A 25,806-nucleotide genomic window follows, 5' to 3' on the forward strand; every position below is an offset into this window, starting at 1 on the left:
ATTGCATCCTCCTTTTTCTATCCCCTCATCACTGATACATAGCAAGCAAATAGTGTAGTCTTTAACTCCTTTACCTTACCAGAGTGATGTAAGCCATAGGAAACATTAGCCTTGTTTTGTAGATGAGAAGTAAGGAGTGAAGAAGCCAACAATTTCATCGTTACAGCATATAGTATCCATGGGTTTGGTTGTGCTTGAATTCCTGTGATAATCCTGCTGGCCCAAACACCACCACCTCCAGCCTCCCCTAGCCCCCTTCATCTGCGCCGGCCTTCTTTTCCCTCTATCTCCTTGTCCACCTTTGTTTTGTTGACAAAGTCATATTGAAATAGCACTGTGATCAGTTTTGGTGATCTTATGTGTGGCCTTCTTTTCTTTTCCTGGGTTATTTTCCAGCCAAAATCAGTTTTCCTGTTCTTCCCAGTCCAACTATGTGAACAATTACACCTCTATTCTCCCCTGTATGGGAGGTGTGGGGTTTGAAACGTGTATCCTGGCATAAGCAGCACTGCTTCTCGAAGTGACGCTAATGTTAGGCTATTGTTTTTGACTATAGGCAGTGCTAACGAGCTAAATTCTTCCTGTATCAATGGCTGGTTTTTGGAGATTTGAACAAGTGAGAGGAGTGGATTTAAATACCTAAGGAGGCATGGAAGAAAGTACTAGAAGACATTAAGGAACTTGGTATATAAATATGGAGTGGCTTTGTAGGTTGTTTCTTGTTATTAAACCCCATTTAAGAACTGACGTGTTGTATATTTTTGTGAATGGATTTTGCACTGCATCTTTATGTGGATTTTTTTTACTACCTCTTTTTTTGTTAGGAGGCTGATGAAAATGTGACTTACTTGCATTGAGATAGATTCAGCTTTGGATTTTTGTTTTGTTTTTAGAGTTGATGTTCACTTAATCTTTGTTGCTCTGCTGGTTAAGGAAATGTGAAGCATTCTCTAGGAAGTGCAACTTGCAAAATGCTCACCGACTGATAGCTGTGGATTACTTTTTTTTTTTTTTTTTTGGCTGGAGGGCATAGTTTTCCTTCTAGGATTACCAGACTGATGATCTCATATGAAAAAAAGTGAACAGGCAAGATGCTTCTCTCATTCTATTCTATTCTATTTCTATTCTATTCTGTTTCTTCACCAGAAAGGTAACAGGCTCGTGGAACATAATTGTGTGTTGTTATGAGCTTCTATGTAAATTAAAAATAGCTTCTTAAACTTTCATAACCTTTTGGTGTTAAGCTAGCATTTTTCCCCATGACTCACTCCTGCAGACTGTATTAACTGTAGACGTGGGTCAGATTGTGCAGGGAGATCTGGACCGTGACCTCCAATGGGGTAATAAAAATGCATCTGGCAGCGGATAAGGACTTCAGAATATTTCAAAAGGTAATATTGATAGTAAATACTTGGTCTTAATATAAGCCTCTAGATGGAGGGTGAGGCTTGAGTGGAGAACCAGGGCAAAAAATGTGTGTTATTTGATAATGGTTATGCTAACATTGTAAGCTTTCATTTGAAGTGGCCAGTCATCTGTGTTTTCTGTGTCTTAAACATAATGAAGGCCGATCCACTTGTTTCCTGCAGCCTGGAGAGCAGCAAGGATTAGAATAGCTTCATTGTTGTGGCTCTTGAGTTAACACGAAACACAGTGGGAATGTTGATCTTTATAAGGCTCTTCTTGTCCTTCTCTCTTCAACTTTGAAATTGGTCTGCAAGGTTTCTTATTTGAAATGCTCAGATCGGGAAGTGAAGGACTGCTTTCCTCGTGCGTGAGTTCTTGTGTGTGTTTTGGTGTGGTGGTTTTCTGGTTTGCTTCTGGCGATTTCGGGTATTTTCAAAAAATACTGCTGAGAAACAGAGTTTCCTAAAACTGGTTTCTGTCTGCAGCTCTGTGAAGGCCTAGATTAAATTTATTAATGAGATTAAGCAAGCTTTAGAAAGAGTTTAGGAATTCGCTCTGACTTAAGCATTATTCAGACCAAAAAGGATGGCAGGTCTGGCGTTACGGTGTGATTTGTGACTTGCATGCAAGATGATTTTGGTGTTGAAGAGCTGACCATATCACCCTGCCCTGCAGTGACAGCCATGCACCTAGGTGGATGACACGAGACGGGGTTTCTCCTGGCAGCAGGGAGGGAAGGGGCCACAGCGCTGCGTGAGCGGACTGGGATCAGATGGGGAGTTTTGGCGAGGTTGCTTGTGTTGATCCCACGTAAAAGGGTTAAAAACTACCACTTAGGAGTCATGTTGCGGCCTTGCCAAGTCTGAAGTGCCGCAGGAACTGTCTGGCTATTATCCTGTACTTGTGGAAAAATGACCACCCTCTCGGCGGCTACGGCGTGACAGCTCAGAGAGCTGGGTTGTCCCCGTCCTCTCCTCCCTCAGTGCTAATGGAAATGGGTGGCTCTGAAATTGGCAGCACCATGATTAGCTGCGTGCTGCTTCTGTGCTGGCACAGGGCAAGGCTTTATAGCAGCATCCCTCTTTCCATAAAGCATTAATGATCTTGCTACACCGCTTCAGGATTTTTGTCAATTGTCTTTGTTTGGAGAAGAGCGGCAACTCCATAATGAAGTCACCTTTAGAAAGAAGCACCAAGCATAAATTGATAGCATTGCCTTCTTAAATCAGCAGACGCCCTGAAACAAGACCTCTGAAAGAGAAATATTGAGTACCTGAGGAAAATGTTAACTGTTTCTGTGCTGTTGGCAGCCAGCTGTTTATCCCAACTTGCTTCCCAGAGCTCCAGAGGAGAAAGACCACTTGCTGTTAACAGACCACTTTGGTATCTTGGAAAGCTCTCAGTGCTTATGAGGTAACATGCTAGCATACTGAAAGTGAGTAGGTAATATACAGTAATGTGAATTTATTTTATAATCTACTTGAAGGATTACTGACTTCTTGTATTCAATTGTTTTATAATCTCCAGCTGTTTTCCTGGGCTATGTATCTAAAATAAATAAGTCCTGTCCAGATGGTTTTCAGGGAGGAGGGGAGAGGTGAGAAGAGAAGGGGAAGTGGCAACTACTCAGTAAACCCCTAAGTGTGTTTGGGAGGACGGGCAGAGAGGAGCAGCTCCTGGGCAGATGTCCCCGTGTCTGGCTGTAGCAGCACCAGGCCTAATTTGGTGCGATGGCTGCTGCGGCCTGTGCTCATGACTCAAATGTAGGCTTGCTATCTAATGCCAGGAACCACACTGTCTATCAACAGCACTACTTAAGCTAAGTGATTTAGCTCCCAAGCCAAATTATGAAATTTTTTCTCCTTAAGCCTGCTAGAATAGACATCCAGAAATCTGCCGCTGGCTCGTCTCCTGCTCTCACAGGAGACACCCTCACAAGCCCGGCACTGATTACCCTCATCAGACTACTCTCAGTGTGTTTTCTCTCATTTAGGTGGAAGATGGTAGAAAAGACTTCCTTCTGTCTTAGCAGATGCTGGGAATTGTTCAAGGTACATTATTTTAACTTAGCCCTGTGAAGTGTAGGGAAGTTAGCTAGGGGAACACGACCTCTGGCTGTGGGACTTGCTCAGCCCTCATTGAAAACAATAAAAGTAGTTTATCCTTTTTTACTTTTTGGCTGCTGGTTTCTTTGCTTGCCTGCAGTAATGCCAACTGAGCATGTGGAGCAAGAAGGATTTTAGTGGGGGTATTGCATGGCCAGGAGAGCAGGGAGACTAGCCTATGTATTCTGCTTTTTAAGTAAGGGCAGAGAGGGTTTTTAAAAACTTGCTACAGCTTTCCATAGTATGCAAATCCTGTGGATTGGAGTGATTAATTTTTAGAGTGCAAAATGCCTTGCCTTTGTGAAGGATATGTTAATTTTTTTCCCCACCTTAATTTTTTCTAGGCTGTATACAAGTACATTGGAATAATTGTTGGGTATACTTATTTTAATCATATACAGGAACAACTTTTCTTCCTTGGTGCACCAACATGCAATAAATAACAAATTATGTTGCAGCTGGGAGGAGTAGTGTAGTAAAGCTGAGGCAAAAAAATGCAATTGGTATATGAGTCTCAAGCAGAATGAACAAACATCTCAAGTCCGGTAAGTGTTGCAGTGGTTCTTACAAAATGATCCTGTTGATTTTTCTGCTCTCCAGCAGAGAGAGTCTGGGTAGATGGACAGTATGCAAGATGAATACTGCAAATACGAACACAGTATGGAGTTGATCAGAAGGCTGTGTGCACGCACATGTAGGCAAAGGGAGCCTCTAATTTAGGTGGCTAACGACAATCACGTGTCTACAGTGTGGTGCCCCTGCCTGTGGCAGGGGGCTGGAACTAGGGGATCTTTAAGGTCCTTTCAGTCACAGAATGGCTTGGGTTGGAAATGTTTGTCCATTCAGTTACATATGCCATTGTGTTTCCTGCAGCAAGCCTTGTTAAGGGGTTGGAATGGTGGTGGTATGGATGGTTGCCTCGGGTGGATGGAGAACAGGCCCCAGGCCTGCCACTGCTACAGTGCCAGTGTGCTCCTTGAAGCCAGGGCTCGGATAATGTGTCCGTGCAAAGATGGCATGTCTGCTGGTGTCTGGGCAGGCCAAGGCACCACTTCCAGGCATTGCAAGTGCATTTTCCTTTTCTCTTTATGGGTGAGATTGGGAAGAGCACTGGGTTTTGGAAAGAGATGCAGGGTTTTGTGTTTTGTTTCTCAAATTAGAGAAGTTGTCATCAACAAAAGGGGCTCAGGTATGAGATAGGGTTCTTACTAGGTGCAAGCGGTGTTTGTGTTGTACAAGCATTTACCAATTGCAGTTCTGAAACAGAAATGGTGTCTCCCACTTTCAACCCTTTGTTGTAGTTGCTCTTTTGTGAGAGGGGGGGAAAAAAGAGCCTGAGTCTGACCCATTCACCTGCTCCTCATCTCTCCCCAGACTAGAAAGAAGGGGCCTTGAGAGAAGGTGATGAAGCGGAAAAACACTTTTGCTGCATTGCCTTGGGTCACGCTGTTGAAAATGCAAACTCCTTATGTTCTTTCTGTATTTCTTTGAAACCTGCCTGTTGCTGGGACAGTGTGCTTGTACGATATGATTTTTTTTGAAGTCTTTGTTTTCTTTTTGATGTGAGAATCTAAACATCCAAAGAACACTTTAATATTTTTAAGTAGGAATATTCTCAGATTTCTCAAGTGCATGAGATGATGTAGTTCTTAAAGCAATTTGGTGCTTCTCCCAGTGCAGGCTTAATGTTTTTATTGCTAGTAGTAAGCCTTCAATTAGAAGCTATTTGTTTTTACCTATTTACCTATTATAGTGGTATATGAAAGGGCACTTAGCCCTTTCTACATGCCACTTAAGCATTTTTTTTGGCTTATGAGGAACTACGTAGTGTAGGTTCAGTTCATGACGCTACAAGTTCGTTGATTATTTCAAAGTGACTTGAATTTCTTCCATACCGCTATCATCTTTACTTGAAAAGTATTTTTAAAAAGTATAAATTCTTATTTTGTATTGACTTTGTCTTCCACAAACAGATGAACATTGTGACTATACTTAAAGGTAGGTATGCATTCAAAACTTCTTCAATGACAAATTCAGAAATCAACTTTGAGAAGATTGATTGATTCACAAGGAAGTATATGAACAAGCTATTTTCTTGGCAATTCTGGAAGGTATATTGCAAGTGGCTTTTGTGCATGTTGGACTTACTTTCTGAGATAGCAGACACCATCTTGAGGGCACTGGCCAGACCGTGTGACAAGCCAGGGGCCTCTGGTGTTTCTGACCATCTTTCAAAGAGTTTCCTTAGGACTTGTCCATCCATTGCAGAAGGTGTCTTCAATCCTTCTGAAACCCTTAGAAATGTACCTTGTCTTGCTTTCCCTTTCTATTTTCTAAATATTATACATAAACCTGTTGGCCTTTTTTCCCTTTGAGTATTGTACTGTGTATCAAGCATGTTGCGTGTTGATATCTTAGCAGTGTGCTTGGACATGTAAACTTCACAATGAATTATATATAGTAGAGCGTTCTTGCCCTTATGGTGTGCTGCTAATCATCTGCCACAATTACTTGGCAAGAGTCTTTTTGTAGGAAGGCTTTCCCCCTTAAATGTTATGCCGGTTTAGAGTAGTGTATGCTTGATAATTTGTTCGGTTACGATATTTCTTAACTTGTATGTTGTTTCCATAGATATATCCCTGTGAACAATTAAGTGAAGTATATATTCTGCACATAACTTCTTCTATTAGTGCATACACTTTTCATAGCCTATGGTCTTTCCACGTTCTGTATCCAAGTGATATTTCATTGAGGCTCTTTAACTAAGAGTGTGTCTGGCGGTTTGCCCACTGAGATTTTGCATACAGGAGAGCATGGCCTTAGCTTAGCATGAAATCATTTCTCTTTTACATCTTTTGTAGAAACAGTCTGTGGCTGATGAGGGGGAATGTCACAAGAAAGCTTTGTTAGTTTGATAAATGTTTCTTTAAAACCATAAACAATCCTATTATGTTTTTTAGTTTGGATTTTGCTAAGTTTGGGGGAGATGTGAAACCTAATATAATAACAAAAATAGCTGGCATTCTGAAAGGTAACTATGCAGGATGTTGGCTGCATAATTTCTTCCTCTCAATCAATATTATGGAGAAGAGCGTTATGCACCTAATCTTCCTGTTATGAACATGGAAGTAACAAAAATACTCAAAGCGAAATTTTATTTTCAGATTAAATGGATCCTAGGGAGTAAAGATGTAGGGAAAGTTTTGCTAATAACAGACAATAGGAAAGTAGAAGAAACATCTTACAAAATATTGTGGTAACACCACTGAAAGTCTGTTTTCATTTTTTACATGACATTATAGGATGCTTTTAGGGGAGAGAAAGTTTGTTCATCTCTTAACTGTCGCTGTCAGTGGGACTTCAGTTATGTTGTCCCTAGATAGGAGAAAAAAAATCTTTGAGTGATATTACTTTGATGTTCCTGAAAATATTAATTTATTTTGCAGATACTTATGCTATCAGACTGTGGGTTGTCTGTCACTGCATGCATCCTGGAATCAATAGTACATTAAGGAAACGGGCATGAGGAGGGGCATAATTCATAAATAATGAATAGCAGGCTTTACTGCTGGTGTTTCGTTTCTGCTAAGAACAACACAAATTCTGGTGAAGTACCCTTGTACTTTGTAACCTTATTAGACTCAAAACCGTTATCCAAAATATTGATGTTTTCCTTTAGACTGCCCGTTAAGATATGCATCTGTGCAATCCTTAACTATGTGTGCTGCCGAAGGAAGAAGCCAGCATTTCTATTTATCAGAAATGCAGGTGCAGTAAGAATATTTGTGTTAGAACTTATCTGCAGTCTACTGAGAGACCAGGATTTGAAGTAGGGGGATGTGGGGACTGTTTTTAACAACCATTTCCTTAGCATTATAAACAATACATGCTTGTGGTCAGAGACTTTTTTGTGGTGTGCACGACGTGTGAAATTTTGAGCATGAGAACACGATCCTTGCACTTTAAATCTGTGTATTAATTTTTTTTCATTAGCTCTCTGCTTCCACATCCTGCACATTGCTGGCAAGCATGCATCAGCAATGAGACTTTCTTCACTAATGTGTCTGACATCTCTCTGAAATGTGACTGGTCAGAGCTATGGCTGATTTTTTTAGAAGTTGGTTCCTTTCAAGCCATTTAAGTAATTTCACCTGATATTACTTTAAATTTTCTATATAATGTGCTCTCTCAATGAATAGCTGTGTAGAATCAGCACGGGAAGAGCAAAGTCCTTGGCAATACCAGCTCAATTGCATCCGCAGATGAGGATTTAAAATTCTGTGCAGCAGACAGTACCTCCAGCAGGCGAGTAAAAGGTTACTGCATTATTGTGCTTGTTTGCATCTGTAGTCTTTATCTACCAGAGGTTTTTCGTATTGTGCAATTTGTTGTGCATGCTTGTACATAGACTGGAAATTGATTTAATACAACCATGAATAGCAAAAGGGCAGAGCAAGGTGAAGGGAGAGGCTCAGTTCAGCTCTAAACCAAGGAAAGGGAGGGGGGAGGAGGAAGAGAGGAAGGGAGGGGGGAAAGCAGGCGAGAAATTCGGCTTTCAATGCAGTGTGATAATGAGAAGTTTTTTGTGAATATATTCATTTAAGCTGTTTTCCTGTCACTTGCATTTTTCTTAACCTTTTGATAAAGAGGATGCTGTTGAATGAGACGAGCACTGATAGCTCTCTAAATGTAAGTGACAATTATTTCAAGTCAGATTATCCCATAATCAGGTTAAGCGTGTGTTAACGTGAGACCTCCTACTTTCAGCAGTAGTATTGCATACATACCTTAAACCAATTCAAACGAGCTTTTTACAGTTTTACTTGCATTTCTATGTGAAAACCAAGAAGTATATAGTTATTGCATTAGTATCTCTTGCAAATGAGAAAATATTTTCAACAGTAATTTTGTGTGTTAAACTGAAGTATATTTCTGACCAGAGAGTACTTTTTAAAGGTTAGAAGACCTGTTTAGTTCAAATGAGCAGTCAGGCATACTTCTGTCTTTTTCTGTTCTGTTTTTTTCTTCTCAGAGCAAAGTCTCCTCCAAGACTGCTAAAGCTGCTTATGCTGTCTGCCTCTAACTTGTTTGGAGAGGTGGTTCCGCTACCTTTTGACTTTAAGTCCCTTCACGGCTTGTTCCTTCCCAGGCTCAAATTTCTGTTGACTTCTCATAGGGCTGCTCTCACTCACACAGCTTTGTGGCAGCCATTCTTATTTCAGGCTCTGATAGACCCCAGTAGCATTTTCCTCATGCACTCGGAGTCTTCAGGAAGGCTTCCTTTGCTTTTTTCTTTTTTTCCCTTTTCCCCCAGACCTTGCCAGAAGTCAGTCCGGGAGCAGCAGCCAGCCAGGTTCTCGCTGCTCCCCCGTGTAGCTGGGAGGTCCTTGTCAGGCGGAGGAGCTGCACCAGGTCTGCAGCTCCTGGTGTGAGCAGCAGCCCGCTGCTGGGGATGCTGCCGGGATGCTGTGGGGATGCAGGCGTGTGGGGTTGACGGGGTGGGGCCGCCTGCTGCTGGCGTGGGCCCAGGCTGGAGGCTGTGCTGCCGGGGAGGCTGAGGCAGACCCGAGGTGACGAGAGCCACAGGAGGAGCAGTCAGCAAGCAGCTGGGAGAGGCTGCCCTCCCTGCGTGCATGCACTTCTCTCCTCTTAGGCAGCTGTCCTTCTCCCCGGAGCAGCACACTTTGCGAAGAGGGGAGAGCGCACGCGTTTTTTCCAAGGCGAGGTGCTACCTGCTGCTCAGCCTGGCTGATGTTTTTCCTGGAGAAACGCGGGCTTCTCGTCTGCTCAGCAGCATCAGCTACAGCCAGGAGGCTGCAGAATGAGGCAGCTGGCCAGATTTGAGTGTGTATGGGACAGTACCGGTCCTGATTTCGTAAAGAATAAACTCGTCTGAGCAAGTCAATGTGTGGCTGTGGCTGCAGCATTATTTCTTCTTTAATGAAGAGGCTGGGCTGTTCGACGTGCTGCTCCAATCTGCTGTCTTGCAGCCATACATCAGAGCAGTTGCAGAGACTATCCATTGGATGTCTCAATCAGCCGAAGAAGGTAACTATATTTTAAATTTTAAATATGCCATTAAAAGGATGCTGTATAATTTGGACGTACATGATAAAAAGACAAATTTCAGATGTTCTTAGCAGTTTTCTTGACCTTGCAGCTGCTATCCAATATCATTTTGCCATTATCAGGTTGTGTAGCAATAGAAATGTGCTGCAGTAATTGATTTTGTAATAGGATCAGGTGATTTACTGGCTGCTCTGACAACCACTTGCTTGCTTGTTCTGAAACGTGGAGCACTCTAATGGATGTTTTGATTGCAGCCTCCAGTTGCCCTGAAACTGCTAGATGCTCAAAGATGTAACAGCTCATTTGTAAGAATAAAAACTTCTCTAGCTGTTTTCTCCAATAACATGGGAAATTCATTTACACTTTTAATACTGATGCTTCAGATTTCGGGTTTCTGTGTGATCATTTCAACAGAGGACTGGAAACTCTTAGCAAACTTCATACATGTCAGCTTTTCTACTTTACTGATAGCAGTTGAAATCACACTGACGTGCTTTTATATATTTCCTGAGAATCTGGTCCATGCCAAACATAGTCTAAGGCTTAGGTGACGGTATGCAACAGTTCTTACATGTTGGTACTAAATGTTACGTTTTGTTTTATGTTATGCTTTGAAAGTGTGTGCTCTGTCTCCTCTGTACTCCCTCTCTCTTGTCCCCTCCAGTCCCTTGGTTTAAAGCTGTCTCTATTTAGAAACTAAGCAAAAAATATTTGTTATGAGAATAATATGTGTTTTACTGTAGAAAAAGTCATTAGGAGTTGTGATCTAATAACTGAAACTGGGGAGCTTAATTGGGGCAACCTTTCAGACCAAGCTGTCTTAGGCTGATAAAACTGAAGCATGTTGTGTTGAACTTACAGCTTTTAGGATAACGTAGTGCAGCATTAATCTTCAGGCTAATTGGAGAGTAGTTTGAGCACAGAGTACTTTACAGTGGTTAGTAATAGCTCATGCCTAATTCTTTTCCCTTTAAAAAAATACTTAGGTTTTGTCCATTATTTTGCAAGAATAAACACACTTTTTTGAGTGCTTGCTCACTTTTACATGGCATATCATACAAGAATGAAAGCTAAAAAGCAAAATCCTTAAGTTATTAAAGTTGCTTTTAATTGTATTACGCCTCTTTTTGGAGTGAAAACTGTTAGGAAAAAAACTCCATCAGGAAGTAGAAGAGTCTTGTGTGGGCTCGGTAGTAAAAAACAGTCCTAGATGAGTTGAGTATACAGAAGTTCAGAGGACAGTCACTCTGGCCTCAGGATATAAGTGTGGTGCGTGTGTAATGGGTGATTTAAATAACTGATAGCTAAGATCAGATAGGTAACAGTTTCTAAGGTGATCATATATACAGTAATTTAAGTGGCCCTAAGTAAATCAAGGTTGTTTGATCTGTAATTGTCAAGCCTAATCATGATTAAAATCAGTGAGCAAGAAACATATGATTTAAATCAATAGGTTTTAATTTTGTTTTCCATTTATACTTCAAAAGAGGTAACTAAAAGTTGATTCTTTCATATAATTTGGTACACCTTCTTCCAAATGAAGAGAATATGCTGCTACTTCCATGTCTGCTCATGCAAAGTTTGATGTTCAGCTTCTTCTCAGCTGTGCTTTTACATAGTGAAATGAGCATGAGTCTCCTTGCAGAAATAGGTTTCTATCTCACCAATTTAGACGTGTGAAAGGAAACAAAGGTTCCTCTTTCTCCAGCGCACAGTGGATTTTTTTTGAGTCTGAAAGAACTGGTCATTGTACTGAAGTAGCAGAATGAGCCCGGACATGTTTTCTGAACCTGAAGACTAGTGTTCGGAGGTGGTGGGTGGTGGTAGAGTAGCTCCTCCCAGGGCTCAGTGTGCAGGATGTACTCAGTCACTGCTGAGTTCACAGATTTGACTGGGAGGGGGTGGTTGGATGCTCAAAGATCTTCCCATGTTTCAGCTCCTTACTTTAAATTGCCTTAGCAGGCATTAGGAAATGCAGCTATCGGCTTGAGGGAGGCTAATTGAAAATCATTTCCATTTAAATGAGTTAACTCGATGATAAAAAGTAAGTAAATAGGTAGCTTGTACTTCTCGATGCATCTTTCTGAAGGTTAGCCTATACTATGTAGGAATTTTGCCACCATAATATATTTTATGAAAGTATTTGTTAGAAAGGTGATGAGATTCACTGTGTATTTTGCTACTAAGTGCACTGATAGAGTGAGTTACGCCATGAAGTTTAAGAAAAATCTTGGTAAATCACCGAGAAAAATAGTTGAAAGAATTGCATTTTTCAGATAAAAGTCTCTTTTTGTAAAATAATAGTGTTTTGTGTACAAAACAGCACTGCAAAATACAACTATTCCATGAAACTATAGCCAGGGCGGGGGAAAAAGTCCTTTCTGCTGACAGGAATTTGTCCCGGGAATGGTAGTAAAGAGCAATAATGTGTTCTGCTGGAGTACCGTTGTGCTACCAGAGCCGAATGATTAATTGGACTCATTTGGTTTGTGTTCCCTCGGCTCACCTAGAGGCTTGCCAATGCTCTGGGAGTGCATGGGCAGCGAGACACCGTTACGCCCCAGCCCTCGTGTCTGCCTCTGCTCATTCATGCAGTTGCCTGCTGCCTGCGAGGTGGTTACGTGCCTCCGGTGTGCTTGTGGAGTGGTTTGGGTAGAATACCACCATTAGTGTACCCGTGCCATTTTGATATACTATGTATGTGTAGTATTCAGATTCTGGGACCCCAGTGGTGCTCTAATTAGCAACAGCCAGCACTTAGCTGTTTTCACCACTAATGTTTTCTTCTTATTACTCAGCCAGAAGATATTTATAGTGGTAGTCACTACAACAGCTCTGAATATCTTTTTAAAAAGATATTCTAATGAGATCTAAGCTTCGTGTGTCTGTGAAACATCAGGCTAAACTTTAGGGTAAGCCTGTATCAAAGGTGGGAAGAAACAGACTTTTTTGAAGTGGTATGTGCACTGTTGAAAACAAATGATGGTATTTAGGCATCAACATTTACCAAAATTAGTTTGACTGCGCATGCCATTTAGTAGGATGATTTTGCAGGCTTAAAATGTTTCACGTTTAAAGTATCCCAGAGTGTCAGTGAAAGGGATCTTCCAGCAAACCTATTTCCTTTATTAAAAAAAAAAAAAAAAAAAAAAAAAAAGAGAATTGCACTGACTATTAAGAAAAAAAAAAACACCACACAACAACAAAAACAATCAATGCTACTAATGTACATTTTACCTGCCTTAACGGAACTCTTAGAGATGTTTCCTGGAGATACACTGATAAAATTGTTTCCTGGAAGGACTTCAAACTTATTTTCTCTTTAACCACTCTAACTTAATCTCATTTTGCTGAAATGTGATAGTACTGGATCCATCTGTGCTGTGTATCACCAAACTACCTTTAGTTTTGTATAACCATGCAACCTTTTAGGGAGCTGAAAGTGTTACCAGCTTGTGAATGCTTGTTACTAAGGGGAGAAATCAGGTAGTCTGCTTACCGATCTTAGCAAAAATGAGTATCTTGCTGTGTAATATTTCCCAAATATTTCAGTCCTTTAAGATGTTCTAATATTTTCTCTGTATTCTGGAAACATGGAAGGGAATCAAGATCTTTGCTGACTTGGCCTTACAATGATACTGGTACCACCTGCACAGCTGCTGAATCAGTTTGGTTCTGCTTTTGTAGACAACATGCCCTATATGTGAGTGTATGTTTCTATATGTAAATATGCATTTGTATATATGTGAAAAAACAGTTATAGTTGTGATTTGTGTTTGCTTGTTTGCTTCCAGCTGCCCTCCAAATTGGTGGCATTAGAAACTTATTGTGGGATCTGAATGTCAGGCTTTGTTCTCTCAGAAATAGAATTTCTGATCGTAATTCTGCATTTTAGATAGCAGTCCTAATGTGTCTAAAAGGAACCTGGCAACTCCTCCAGGGCTAAATTTAGCTCTGGAAGGCTAATGGCTTAAAATAAAAGTCAAAACTTTCTTTTATTGAAATGACTGACTAGCTGTGTTACAAGAGCATATCAGTGTAGGTTTATACGATAAGAAAGCCCAATTTTACCTTCTTAGGTCAAGACATTTAGTAAAATTAAGTTTATCCCTTCATGTAAACGGATTTTCAGTTTTCATGCTGTGTTGTACAAATGCTAAAAACTAAAGGTTCCTGAAGTCTGTTTCTGTGGAGATACCAGCTTCAAGTATTTTAGCTGAGTGAGCCTTTCTTGTAACTCCTTGGTTGTGCTATCATATGTCCACTTTCTGGGTTAAGCGGTTAGTGTGACTATAAAAACGGGAGAGAGAAGACTTCCTAAATCCCAAAGTTGATGGTGGCCTAAGATTTTTATGAGCAAGTGTCAGTTTGTGTGTTTTTTAGCTGGTGCTTCTCAGTGTAGGTGGGCGGCTCTGCCAGCAGCTTAGCAGAGCAGGTGCCTCAGTCCTGGGGCCTGGTGCTGTATGTTCCGAAATGATGCCTCTCTGCAATCAGAGGATAATACGGACTCTGAATACCCCGGGGAATAAGTTTATCTTGAAATAGCAGCAGAGCTTTTCTTCTGAATAATCAGGAAGCGCTGAATCTTCTCTGTTTGGTTGAGGAGACGGTGGTGAGGGTGCAGAGCTAAAATGGGGGAGCTGTGCGTGGGACGCCTCTGGTGCACTGAGGAGCCGTGTGGTGAGGAGGGGAGAACAGGCAAGCAGACCTGGGGCCAGAGGAGCCGTCCTAGTTATCTGGAGAGACCCATACCTGCTGCAGTCCCAGGCTTTGGCTTCAGCTTTAGCTGCTGTGCTTCGCAGGCCTGGCGCCTTCCCCTGTCCTCTCGCTGCTGTGTGGTACACCGCAGGGCCCTCATCCGCCATCAGTTCTCTGGCAATTCCCTCCTGTGGTAGTATTTCAATTTCCCTTGGACTTTGTCAGGCTAAAGTGGCTTCTCTTCTTTCTTCTTTTTATAAACAGCAGCACAAAATTTCTTTGGTGCTGCTTTTCATTGTTGGCAAAACAGGAAAAATGATGGCATTGCAGTAAACAGCAACATTTGGCAGTAAAATCCGATTACTGCCATCAATATTGGCATTATCAGAAGCACAGCAACGCAAGAGAGAGCAATGTACTGTTGCTCAAACTGAATTTGGGGGGGGGGGAAATCAATTTTGGAAATAAAATGAGATTTTCCAAAAGTAAGGGTAAGTAACTATCTAATTGGGATGGTTTATCAGGCTGGTAGAACTTTTCTTCATCCCATCAGACGGGCCTCCCAAGTCTTCATTTGGGAACAATTGCCATCTCACTAATGGTGTTACAAGTGCTCCAACACAGACGATCCCGTTAACAGCATTAAAGATGATGAGATTCCAGGGTTCAAATCGAATTTTGTCTATTTTAATCAAACCAACTTTTCAAGTACAATTTTCATAACTCCTCCACTCCCCAGCCCTTCAGCAATGCTGCTTTTTACTCATTAAGCCGTAGAAGACAGCAGCAAGCTGTGGGGAGAAGTGTCATCACAGCAACAGAGATCGTCAGATTGTTGAGCAGAAATACTACTGGGGCAAAACCAAACCTTCGTCCTGGGCTTGACTGCTCTGGCTGGTCCTCCAAGCAACTTCTTACCTACTGGTAGCTTAATGTTCCTGATGTTCCTTCTAATGAATTTTCGCTGTGAGTACAAGACTTCTCCCTTCAGGACTTCCTGCTGAGACTGTTAGCTTGTTGACTTCCAGCCTTAGCAGAAGGGGATATGTGAGAAGTCAGGCAGACTTGCTATGAACCATTCTGGTCATTCTTACACCATGTTCAGTTTAAGTTTCTTAAAACTTCATGATTTGAATACTGTACTTTGCTCGCTCACTGTTTTGAGAAAGTGATGTCAAATATTTTTTCCTTGTACATTGTTCAACTTCTATTCTAGAAGTTTTAAATAGAATTTTCTCCAAGACCTCTTCTTAATTCCAGTTTTTAGAACCTTTTTTGTATCCTTAACCATCTTTGCACTTACACTGTTGTACAAGAAAAATAGACAAACAACATCTTGTATACTGGTTATGTTATGCTTTGCAGATAATGATAAAATTGAATTGTAAACTTAACAACTTGTTGTCTACAGACTTCAAAAGATATATTTATTTTATTAATACATGTGATTTTTCTTAATTCCATAAAAAGGCTGCTTTACCATTATCCTCCCTACTGAGATGTCACTGATGATATTGTATTGATCCATTAAAAAGGTTTGCAGTGAAGCTTTTTACTTGATGTAGGCTGTCTTTTTTAATTATAGCTGTGCCACTATGCTGTGCAGAACACTGTAGTTAGGGTTGTGTCAGCACTTATATTTTAAATCCCTTGTTTTTATCAGCAACTTAATACTGACAATAAAAATTGCTTTGAGGCAAATCATTGCAAAATCTTAGCCTTCAGAGTGAGTCAGTAACACTTCACTGTATTAAAAACTATTCAGTTGAGTCTGAGTTAATGAAAGGTTAGATCCTTCTTTTACACATGCAATTTTTATCTGTGCCTGTAACTACTGTTTTCAAAACATATATATTTTTAAGGCTGTTTTCTTGAGATACAGTCATTCAGCATGTAAAAGCAGCAGATTTCATCGCACCATTCTCTGGGCATCTCTAAAGCATCGACAATAGTTCCTGAACCTGTCTTGTTTTTGTTGTTTTCTTTTTTTCCTCTCTTCTTTTCCTTTCTCTTCTTCCCGAATTTTGCTTTGAATGTGTGTGTGTTCGTTTGTCATCCAAGGTGGCATCTTTGTGATTTTTCTGGTGTTTTGTTTGTTTTAGGGCCAGGTGTTAGCTTGCTCATTCGGCCCTCCTGAGCTGGGAAAATGAGAGAGGAAAAAAACTATAATCAGCACAGATAACTGATTTTCACAACAAGTGAAAAAGTGTAGTTATAAAAAATAGTTTAAAATAAAAAAGTTGAAGAGGTGGAGTTGTACCATAGCTATTCTTTGAACTCTAACATTGTTACAGATACAAGCCTTGGTTTCACAGGAACGTGGCATCACAGTTAAGTTCAATGCAGCTGGCGTCACTAGATCAGTATGTGTCTGCCTGCAAAGGGTAGGCAAAATCGCTCTTTTGCCTTATGTTTGTCGCTAAAATGAAGTGGTCAGCTATGAAACGTATGCACATACCATACCATTGAGCAACCCGGGAAATATGATACATAATAAAATACGCCCCAGAAACTTCCACTGAAAAGTAAGTGTTAGAAACATCTCAGTAAATGTATCTTGTTTGCACTCTGTGGGCATATATAGGCCCTAGGGGCAAAAACTGGTGTTTCAGGCTGTCGTAATGCAGATGCAGAAAGAATTAGTGACTCACCCAGCTTCTCACATCTGGAGCTGGGGAAAAAAATTAGATCTTAACTCAGATCTCACTGCTATCTTTTAAGCACGTTTTAACCACGTAGTCTCTGTAGTCTGTAATTCATAGAAAGATGGACCTTATTCCTTCAGTGTCTTTTCTGACACTTCACCAATACAGGGGTAGTATCTTTGCCATTCATTGGGGAATGTGTGCCAACTAATGCAGCTGTCACTTGATTTTTATTTTTATCCCCCCCCAACACACGCACACACACCAAGGTTTTTGGCTCCATCTGCTTGCCTGGTCTCTTTCATTGTCTTCTACTTTCCTACTGTGCTGTCTCCCAGATGCACAGTTGTTACTAATGCTCAGCTTGTCCCTTTTTTTTCTCCCCCTGTTTCCCTAAAGAATGCAAATTTCACTTTGCCTTCCTCCAAATGCCTACACCTACAGTTAAAATTCAGGATGGGGAGTAGAAGACGCTTCCTGTCAGGTAGACATATCATAACTGAATGTATACAAAAGCATTTTCCATCTGTTTTCACAGCTACGGTTATTTCCCACGATAGCCTGAGTGACAACAAAATGTTTTTCTTAAGCAGGTTTGGTTAGGTGGCATAAACTGAGGAACGAAGGAAATGGCTAACCAACATGGGCTGAGTGTGGTACTACAGGAGCTAGGAAGGCAGTGCTGTAATTTGCTGCTCTTAAGGCTGTGACAGCCCATAATTTTGAGTGGCAATTCACTGGTGAAAGCTAGGTCGCTAATTCTTTCTTTCTGCCTAGAAAGGCACCTTATATAACACTAAGCATAACAGTGGCAATTCGGGATCTTAGGATGTGAAAATCAGTTGCTAAGTTAGTGCAGGACATCAGGATTAGTGCGGTGTGCAAGCTGGATTTAAAACAACATGAATTAGCAAGCCACTAACTCAAGTTAATAATGTGGGTAGTTTCTACCTGTCTGTTGTGATGTGATTTTAAAAATAATAATTTTAAGTGTACGCACTTGTAGCTTATGACCTGCTGTCAGTTTTTGTTTTGGAGCATAGGAAAGCAGCAAACCCTGGATATGTATATACAGGCTTACCAACTCATTTTGAGACTTTACAAGTATCTTGGGTCTAAACTTTTTCTCTCATTACATTTTTTTTTTTGTAATCAAGGTTTCCTAAGGTCGCTTATGTATACATGTACACTAGTAGTTCCTCCTTTAAAAATTTATCTTGTGATCACCTGTGAGCGCTGATGCCTGTATGTAGGCTAGTCCTTAAGTACTTTATGCATCTTGCTTAGCTGTGCCCACCTGATGTTTCTTCCTTTAGAAGCGTGAGTAATTAAAATGTTTTAGCTGAAGTTCATCTTTATAGAGCTACACTGGAAGAGTGGCAGAGAGAATACTGCATGTGAGGATAATTGTCATTCAGGAGACGCAAAATTGCAACTTCCCAATTTGGTTCTTATTAGAAACTTAGAGGAATTGTTCTCAGAATGGAAAGTTCCTCACTGTTTGGTGCCCATAGCTTCCATTATGGACAAACTTACAGAAGACATGTTTTTCTTTGTGAAGAACATGAATTGATTCTTAGATTTCAGTCTCGACTTAAAGGCATCCTCAAACCTGCTTTATACAACATGTATTGTTAATCTTTCACTATTCTATAACACAAATTGTGTACATGAAAGTAACTTTTCCCAGTTGTGCTCCACTGGCAAGTTCCTTGTGAACCTGTATTTTTGTAAATAAAGTAAAATGGCAACCTTCTATATGTGGAAAAAGCTATGCAAAGAAGCATGATTTTGTTTGTTTTGGTTGGAAACCACATTTAATGGTAGTGAGCTGTTAGATTAAGTGGCAGGCAAAGGTAGCAAATCTGGCTGGGATATTAGAATGTTTCAGATCCTTTATCAGCCCCCAGCATGAAAAAGCAACCTCCCCATAAAATAATGCATTCCCCAGGCTTCCCCCCATCCAAGCAAAAACCAGCTGTGAGCTGTGCTCTGAGAGAGCAGATAGACAGGATGTGTCCTGATACATTACAGACATGAGCTCATTTTGTGGTGAAATATTCCAAGCCAGATCTTGTGCCTTCATTGTTGCACTGCATCTGAATAAAGGAGGTGCTATGGGCAGCAAGGGTTTTTCTCTTCTTGAACAGAGGATCTGCTTTTTTTTAAAAAAAAAAAAAAAAAAAAAAGAAGATATTACAGGGAAAATTAACCATGAAAGCAGACTGTAAAACAGGTAAAGAATAGTGCTAAGGGAGGGCACAGTTATCTTGCTTTTATTCTCCTCAAAGACTTGAGTCAGGACGTTTTCAGGCATTTAGTCTGTGAGTCCGAGTGCCAAGTCCGTCACATCGATCCAGACAAGTGAGCACAAAGCATACATTGCAGTTCTCACAACCAGGTCTTACCGTGCACCAAGCACTTCAGCTGTCCCTTGATGCACTTGAATGTGCTAGCAGCAGCAAGAGGCTGCAGGATCCGATGTCAGTAGATGAGGCTGTTTCACTCTGTGCTAGTACATGGGGTCACTTCTGTCTATGTAATCAGTGGGTTGCAGAAGTCCTAAAAGCTGGTGCCCTCGTGTTCTTGTGACTTACAAAACAGGCTCTTACTGTGCATCGTCTTATGTCTGCTGATGTATGCTTCTAACATTTCTGATGTGTGCTGCTGGTCGCTAGAGAAAGGAAGAGAAATTTGGGGAGTCGATATTGACTTTACAGAGCAGTTCAGAAACTTCTTGCTCTCGATAATAAAAATGTATTGTTAAGAAATGCTCTCATTAAGATTAAAAAACAAACAAAGCAACAACAAAATGTGGGGTGAAATTAAGATTTTAGTTCTTGGAGGCTACAATCATCCATGTCAGGACATTGCTGAGACAAGCTTTTCTTCTCTCTGGAAGTTGTCAGCAGCTCAAGGTAGCAGTAAGACAGCTAGCTGTGGTATTTCCCAGCACACCAAATTTTCTGAATTAAATATGGCAGGCCTATCTACGCTTGCCTTTTAGGGGAGACTGAAGTTTAACTGCTGAATGACTTGTTGGCATCAAGAGAGTCTTACTATGCTTTTATCTTAAGCTGGAAACTTCATGGTAGTTTGACGTGTCAGGAAACGTATAGTGTAATTTTTGTTTTGATCGGTTTTGGTTCTTCCTGTATTGAAAAGCTTAAAGATCTTCTGTACCCTGAGAGCACAGAAATGCACTGATTCCTTGTCTTTACCTGGAAGCTTATCTGCTGCTTTGGGGAAGATGAGTATTTCATGCTGTATGTTTCTAAGCATGTTTATTTTAGTAGGGAAAGGTTTAAGTAAGAAAGTAGTGTGTGTACTTCAAAGTAACGCCAACTGATAGGGGAGAAAAAATGGCACGAAAAATGTTGCCTGACTTTGGCGAAGAAAATTTCTGTTACTGCCTCAGATCAGCTTGTTTTCGATGACAAGTTGAATCCTGTTGCAGCAGGATTCATAATGAATTACTGTTGATGTTCGAAGCTCATATGGCACTGTAACATAAGCACTGCTAAGTTGGTGAAACATAGCAAGCCAATCCAGAAAGGAAAATTTATTCATTCTATTACTGAAACATTACTCAAGAAGTTTTGTAATTAAAATGGCTTTGTTTGTCTTCGTGTTGTCCTAAATTGTGAACATAATGAACACAGTAGCATCTTTTATCACCGAAGAGTGTGGACTGTGAACATATGGGTGTAATACAAAGTACAACAGGCAGTCATTCAGACAGTTTTGCCTGAAAAGAGGACTGGATTTCGTTTGATCTGTCTGTGGAGTACATCTCCAAATACTGGATGATGTGGATGCCATTGGCTGTAGTTGATCTCGGACTTGTAGAATTCAAATCCTAAGTGTAGGGACTATAGAAAATAATGAATACAAGTACCTGCTTGTGGGAATAGCTGGGAAATAAAAAGGTGATGGCACTTCACTGGCTGCATAGCTCTTATCAATTTATTTTAGCTATTTCATCTGAAAAGATTTTGCATTAGCATGCACAGCTTTGCAAAGGCTCGGCGAGTTCCCTGAGCAGGAAAATTCAGATAGTTGAATACTTCAATCTTGTGTCATCGCTTGCAGAGTGATGGCTATGGTAAGTGTCCTGATGACATATATTATATAAGGTGTAATTAGGTGGCAGATGGCATCAGACTTCATTTGTAGTTGGCATAGTTTTTGAGGAGGAAACAGTAAGGGCACGCTGGTATTTTTTCGTTTTATTTAGCCGTATCCATTCACAAATAAGTGTTGACGCGTTTACTCCTGCTATTTGAACGCAGCTGCACCTTTGGTTTTAAAAGGCAAGTTCTCAGTTGGCCAGGTAAGCTATCTTTGGTGCTGAGAAAGGCAGCTAATGGCCACTGTATACATTTAGGTGTGTTTAGTAATGTGTAAGTTCACAATGGTTATGCTATCTTGACAGGCTATCTATCACTGTAGCAGCATTGATACCCCTAGAACCACAAGTCCACTCTTTTCCACAGGAAGACTTTAAATATAGGCGAGTAACACATGAACCAACCAAAGAGCAGATAAGAGTCTTTGTATTAATGGTTGTGCCGATGGCTGGCAAACAGCCACTGGCATCAGGCAAATCTGTTGCAAACAGAAGACTTGATTTCATTTTCATGCAAGGATTGTACTACAGCCTATGCATTTCCTTGGGTAGAAATAAAAAAGACATCATTAGGCTTTACAGAATCAAAAGCCCATGAAAAAAAAACCAAAAAACAGATTGCTGTCACAAAGTCAAGTTTTTGTTTTTACTAGTCCTTGAATTTGTTTTTTTTTGATTATTTACTTAATCAGTAGCTTTCATTGGATCCTGGTGTAAATCTGTCACACCAGCTCTAAATAACTTGGTTCTTGTCCCACGCAAAGTTGAATGTTTTGCTACATTTCTACAATGTGAAATTTGGGTGGTGTTTCGCAGCCTTTACTTTTCAGGATCTTACGGATTTACACAAGCATATGTTAGGTGTTGGAAATAAAAGGACTTCAGAGAGACACGGACACTTTGATACTTGCTTGTAAACACCGCAGCTATTTTCGGTATTACTTTGGCTGGCTTAGCATCTTGTTAGATTTTCCATTAGGAAAGTCTTGTTTTAACAGTATCAATAACGTGCTGCAAGGACAATGCTGCTTGGAGTCCATCTCAATTGTTAGAGAAGCTTTAAATATTATTAAATTAAGGAATTGAGTTTTTGGCCTTTTTGACAGCATTCCTCTTCAGGGTGCACAAAGCCAATTTGTCTTGAAACATAAAATAAACAATCAGGTACTAATGTTATGAAGTGTCCATTTCTGCTTGTTTCAGCTGTTGCTAAATATAAAAATTGATATGCTGGAACACTTACTACTGAGTCGTCGTCTTTTTCCAAGCTCTGCATAATACAGTAGATCAATAATGCACTTTCTTGGCTACAGGCACTGAACAGATCTGATCCTGTTTACTCTATATCTAGTAATGAATTATCTATAATTCGTCTGAGGCCTTATATTGTATAATTTATTCCACTCTTCATATTTTTTTGCCTTGCTATCCCCTTATACTTCGATTCTAGTTTTATGCTGCCACATCTGCCTGGAATATTCTCAGTTTTGACACAGCTTCTAACTTAACCCTCAGGTTGCTATTCAAAATATACCTTTCCTCTCATCTCATCAGCAAGTCCCACTTGCCTGTGTCAGTACTTCTGATTCCCTTCCTCTGTAGTAGAGGAAAGAGCAAGCAGCAAATCTATCCCATTGTGAGCTGCAAATTGCGTTATCTTGATTTTACATATTCCTTCTTTTCTTTGGTCTGTGATTTGCAAATTCTGTTGAGCAAGACCATCCTTTACAAATACAGATGATGGACTCTGCTGTGCAAGAGAGACTTGCTCCTTTACCTCTGGAAAGTGTGTGTGTATTGACAGTGATACATCCTAGGTAGCTTTTGCCAAACTTGTACTTGGAGAAACAATTACGCTTTGGGAAGGACCAATTGAAGCATTTGGATTTGGATTCCAAGTTACATACAGGGGATCGAGTTCATTGGTAAGTGGTTTGGAGGTGACACGTGCGTATGAAGAAGCGAGCTCTATTGTTATGCTACTCCCATGGATTTTGTGGAGTTTTCACAAATGTACTGAGATTACTGAACATTGGCCAGTCACTTCCCTGTTGCTGCTTATTGATGACGATTTGATAAGAGCACCCTGTACTCCTGAACAATGGCACTGTATTTGGTAGCTAGAAATTAATAGTTTTTCAGCTGAGCTAAATTTATTGCATCTTCATGAAGCATTTTACCTTCCAGTCTCTCCCACATATCCTTGCTGTGTTTAAAACAAACCAGCAAAATGTGTGAAAGTGCTCAATGACGATCAGTTCCTTGAGGGGAAACAAGTACAAAAGCACCCCTCCACACGTCTGCTTGTTCCCTTGCTAGTCCAGCAACTTTATGAACCTGTAAGGTATTTAGAAAAGGTTGTATTTTTTTTAAATAAATGTCAAAAGTTTAGCTTCTCAGTTTCTTATTTTTGGTTATTAATGTGAATTGTCTATTTGTCTTACCTATATGCCTGCATCTCAGGCTCTGTGTGTGTAAATGGATTGCTTTGCATTCTGCTTGGAGGGAAAGGATGCTAGGGCAAAACTCTTCTCTCAGACCTTTCTTGGAGAGAAGAAAAAGTGGTACCAGGACAGAAGCAGACACGTATGTGTGACACACTTGTAGCAAAAATGCTAATTTCTTTATCGTGAGGAAGACCCTTTTTCATAGTTAAAGTTGTGGACCATGTGGTCGTCCATGAAACGTCTCCTTGAAGCCACTGATGAAGGGATTGGTGTTACCTTTGCTTATTGTTTATGCGTATTTGCAGACTTGGTTTGTATTTGTTAGATTTTGGAGGTTGTTGTAAGTACCTAAGGAGGTTAGGTTAAACTATTTTGGGAGTGAAGTACTTCAGCCAAGTAGTAAATTGTGTGGTGTGTTTGCCATCTGGGTATGTGCATGTCCTTTCTTTTATTTTTGCCCTTGAAATGCTGTCCTCATGAGCTCTCTCAGGGTGCGATCACTTAAGAAGATGACTGCCAAAGAAGCAAGAAGCCCCCAAATCAGGATAGTGAGATACGGTCATTCTGATTATTTCCAGTAGACCAATGCTCCCGTCCTCGTTTATGAACAAAAGTAACAATAAATTAAGTTTGTCCCTTGGCCAACATTGGCCACTTTCATCATATTTAGAGCTTGTTCTCTGCTTAAATAGAAGTAGTAGCAGTTGGACTCTAAGCGTTGTGTCCATGATTCATCGTAAGTGAACGTGATCAGCTGTAGATGCCAGCCTCTTTGTTAAGGCCAGGACGGGAATCCTTGCTTCACTTTCACTGGTTCTTACAACATGGGGAAGCTGTGGAACAGAACAGACCGTGAGTTTGAAGTGAGCCCTTAACCAATTTCCTGAGTGGGTGCCCTTTTGCTGCAGTGGCCGTTCAGGTCAGACTGGGCAGTGCTGCTCACAGGTTGCAGCCCGTGCCGCTTGTCCTGTCCCCCCGTGTCTCTCATCGGTGCATGGAACTGCTTGTGCGGTTGCTTCCTAATCTATTTCAGGCAAAACAAATCTGCTTAGCTAAGAATTTAAACTTTTAAGCTAACCTGGCTTGTTCTGACTGAAGCAGATTAGTGATGCTTATGTACGCAGGTATGCCGGGGGAGCTGGTTGGACGCAGCGATAAGCAGCTTGGAGGCAGGGGGCCGGGCTGCACCTCAGGAAGGGTGCACGAATGTCTGTCTGTACCCCTCTTCTTTCTAAAAGTTTATTTAAATAGCTTATTTAATGGGTCAGGAAGTGTATATTTAAATTAAAATGCAAAATCTTGTACAGTGTAAGTGTGCTGGGGGAGCTTGCAGAGCACTTGCTTACTGTTAGCTGCTGGTTGTTACCTACTGTCAAGTGTTCTTCTGTATACGTGCATGCTCTGTGTGCAGTTTTATCTCTTAATTCAGTAAACTAGGATTTCCCTGCAATGCTTGTTTTTGTCCTGGTGTTATCTCTGGCTATAAGAAGTTCAGCTAATATTTCGTGTCCCACTGGAATTGAGTGCACACAACTGAAAATAAATAAATGAATAAACACTAAAATGTTCTTTCCACAATATCTGCTAAAATACTGCTGCCAGTCTTTTGAGGTTGATATGTTATATTTTAAAGAAGTCCTGCCAGAAAATCTGCCGAAGCTCTCTCTCACTCTTCCTAGATGTGTTGCCAAGCTCTCTTGCATAGCGGGGAGAATTTCTGTGTGAGCTCATAAAGATCTCATGCTTTCTTCAGGTCGGTAATGTGATTTCTACTAAGTGAACCATTTCTTGTTGATGGATGGTACCTGCATCAGAGCTGCTCAATAGTTCTGTGTTAGGGTATAAATGATGGAGCACCCATCACCTGCTCGCTGTTCCTTCACCAGCAGCAGAAAGACCTAGGGTCGTCCAGCCTGCCGTCCTGCTACTGGGAGTTGAACCTTTTCCAGATTTTATGGCTTTTGAGAAAGTTTTCTGAATGCACTCAGCCTTCTAAATTTATTGTCTGGAGCTGAATAGACTTTGGATCAGATTTTTTGAGCTGTCTCCTGACCACTTGTAACAAGTCCTTTAAAACAGCTCCAAATGTGTGCACTTAAGGTTTCTTCCTGGCGAGCCCCAGAGCTGAGTGTGGCAGGTGCTGCTGTGTCTGGGAGATCCCACCTCCCAGGCAGATGGACCACAGGCTTTTTTTTTTTCCCATGCAGAATCAAAACCCAAAGAATATGAGATAGTATTTGGGCAATCCGTAAAAAGCAGCGAAAGCTGTTTCAGGTCGATGTCTGCTCTTGAAGATGGGTTATCTT

General features: G+C 40.8%; 1 protein-coding gene across 4 annotated transcripts in view; it reads left to right on the top strand.

Annotated features, from left to right (window-relative positions):
* The window catches only part of FBXW7 (F-box and WD repeat domain containing 7), a 164,303-nt gene that overhangs the window by 28,004 nt on the left and 110,493 nt on the right, over positions 1–25,806 (top strand). The window contains exon 1 of one of the 4 annotated variants that reach the window (XM_021268996.4): positions 9,103–9,560. The exons of 1 other annotated variant lie outside the window; for it this stretch is intronic. In XM_021268996.4, the coding sequence (XP_021124671.3) occupies positions 9,417–9,560 (144 nt within the window). In that variant the 5' untranslated portion in view covers positions 9,103–9,416. Of the gene's footprint in view, positions 1–9,102; positions 9,561–25,806 lie in introns of those variants that run through there. 2 more of the 4 variants (XM_021268997.4, XM_038178292.2) reach the window with 2 other exon arrangements.

Source organism: Anas platyrhynchos, chromosome 4 (assembly GCF_047663525.1).
Source record: "Anas platyrhynchos isolate ZD024472 breed Pekin duck chromosome 4, IASCAAS_PekinDuck_T2T, whole genome shotgun sequence".
NCBI classification, from domain to species: domain Eukaryota; kingdom Metazoa; phylum Chordata; class Aves; order Anseriformes; family Anatidae; genus Anas; species Anas platyrhynchos.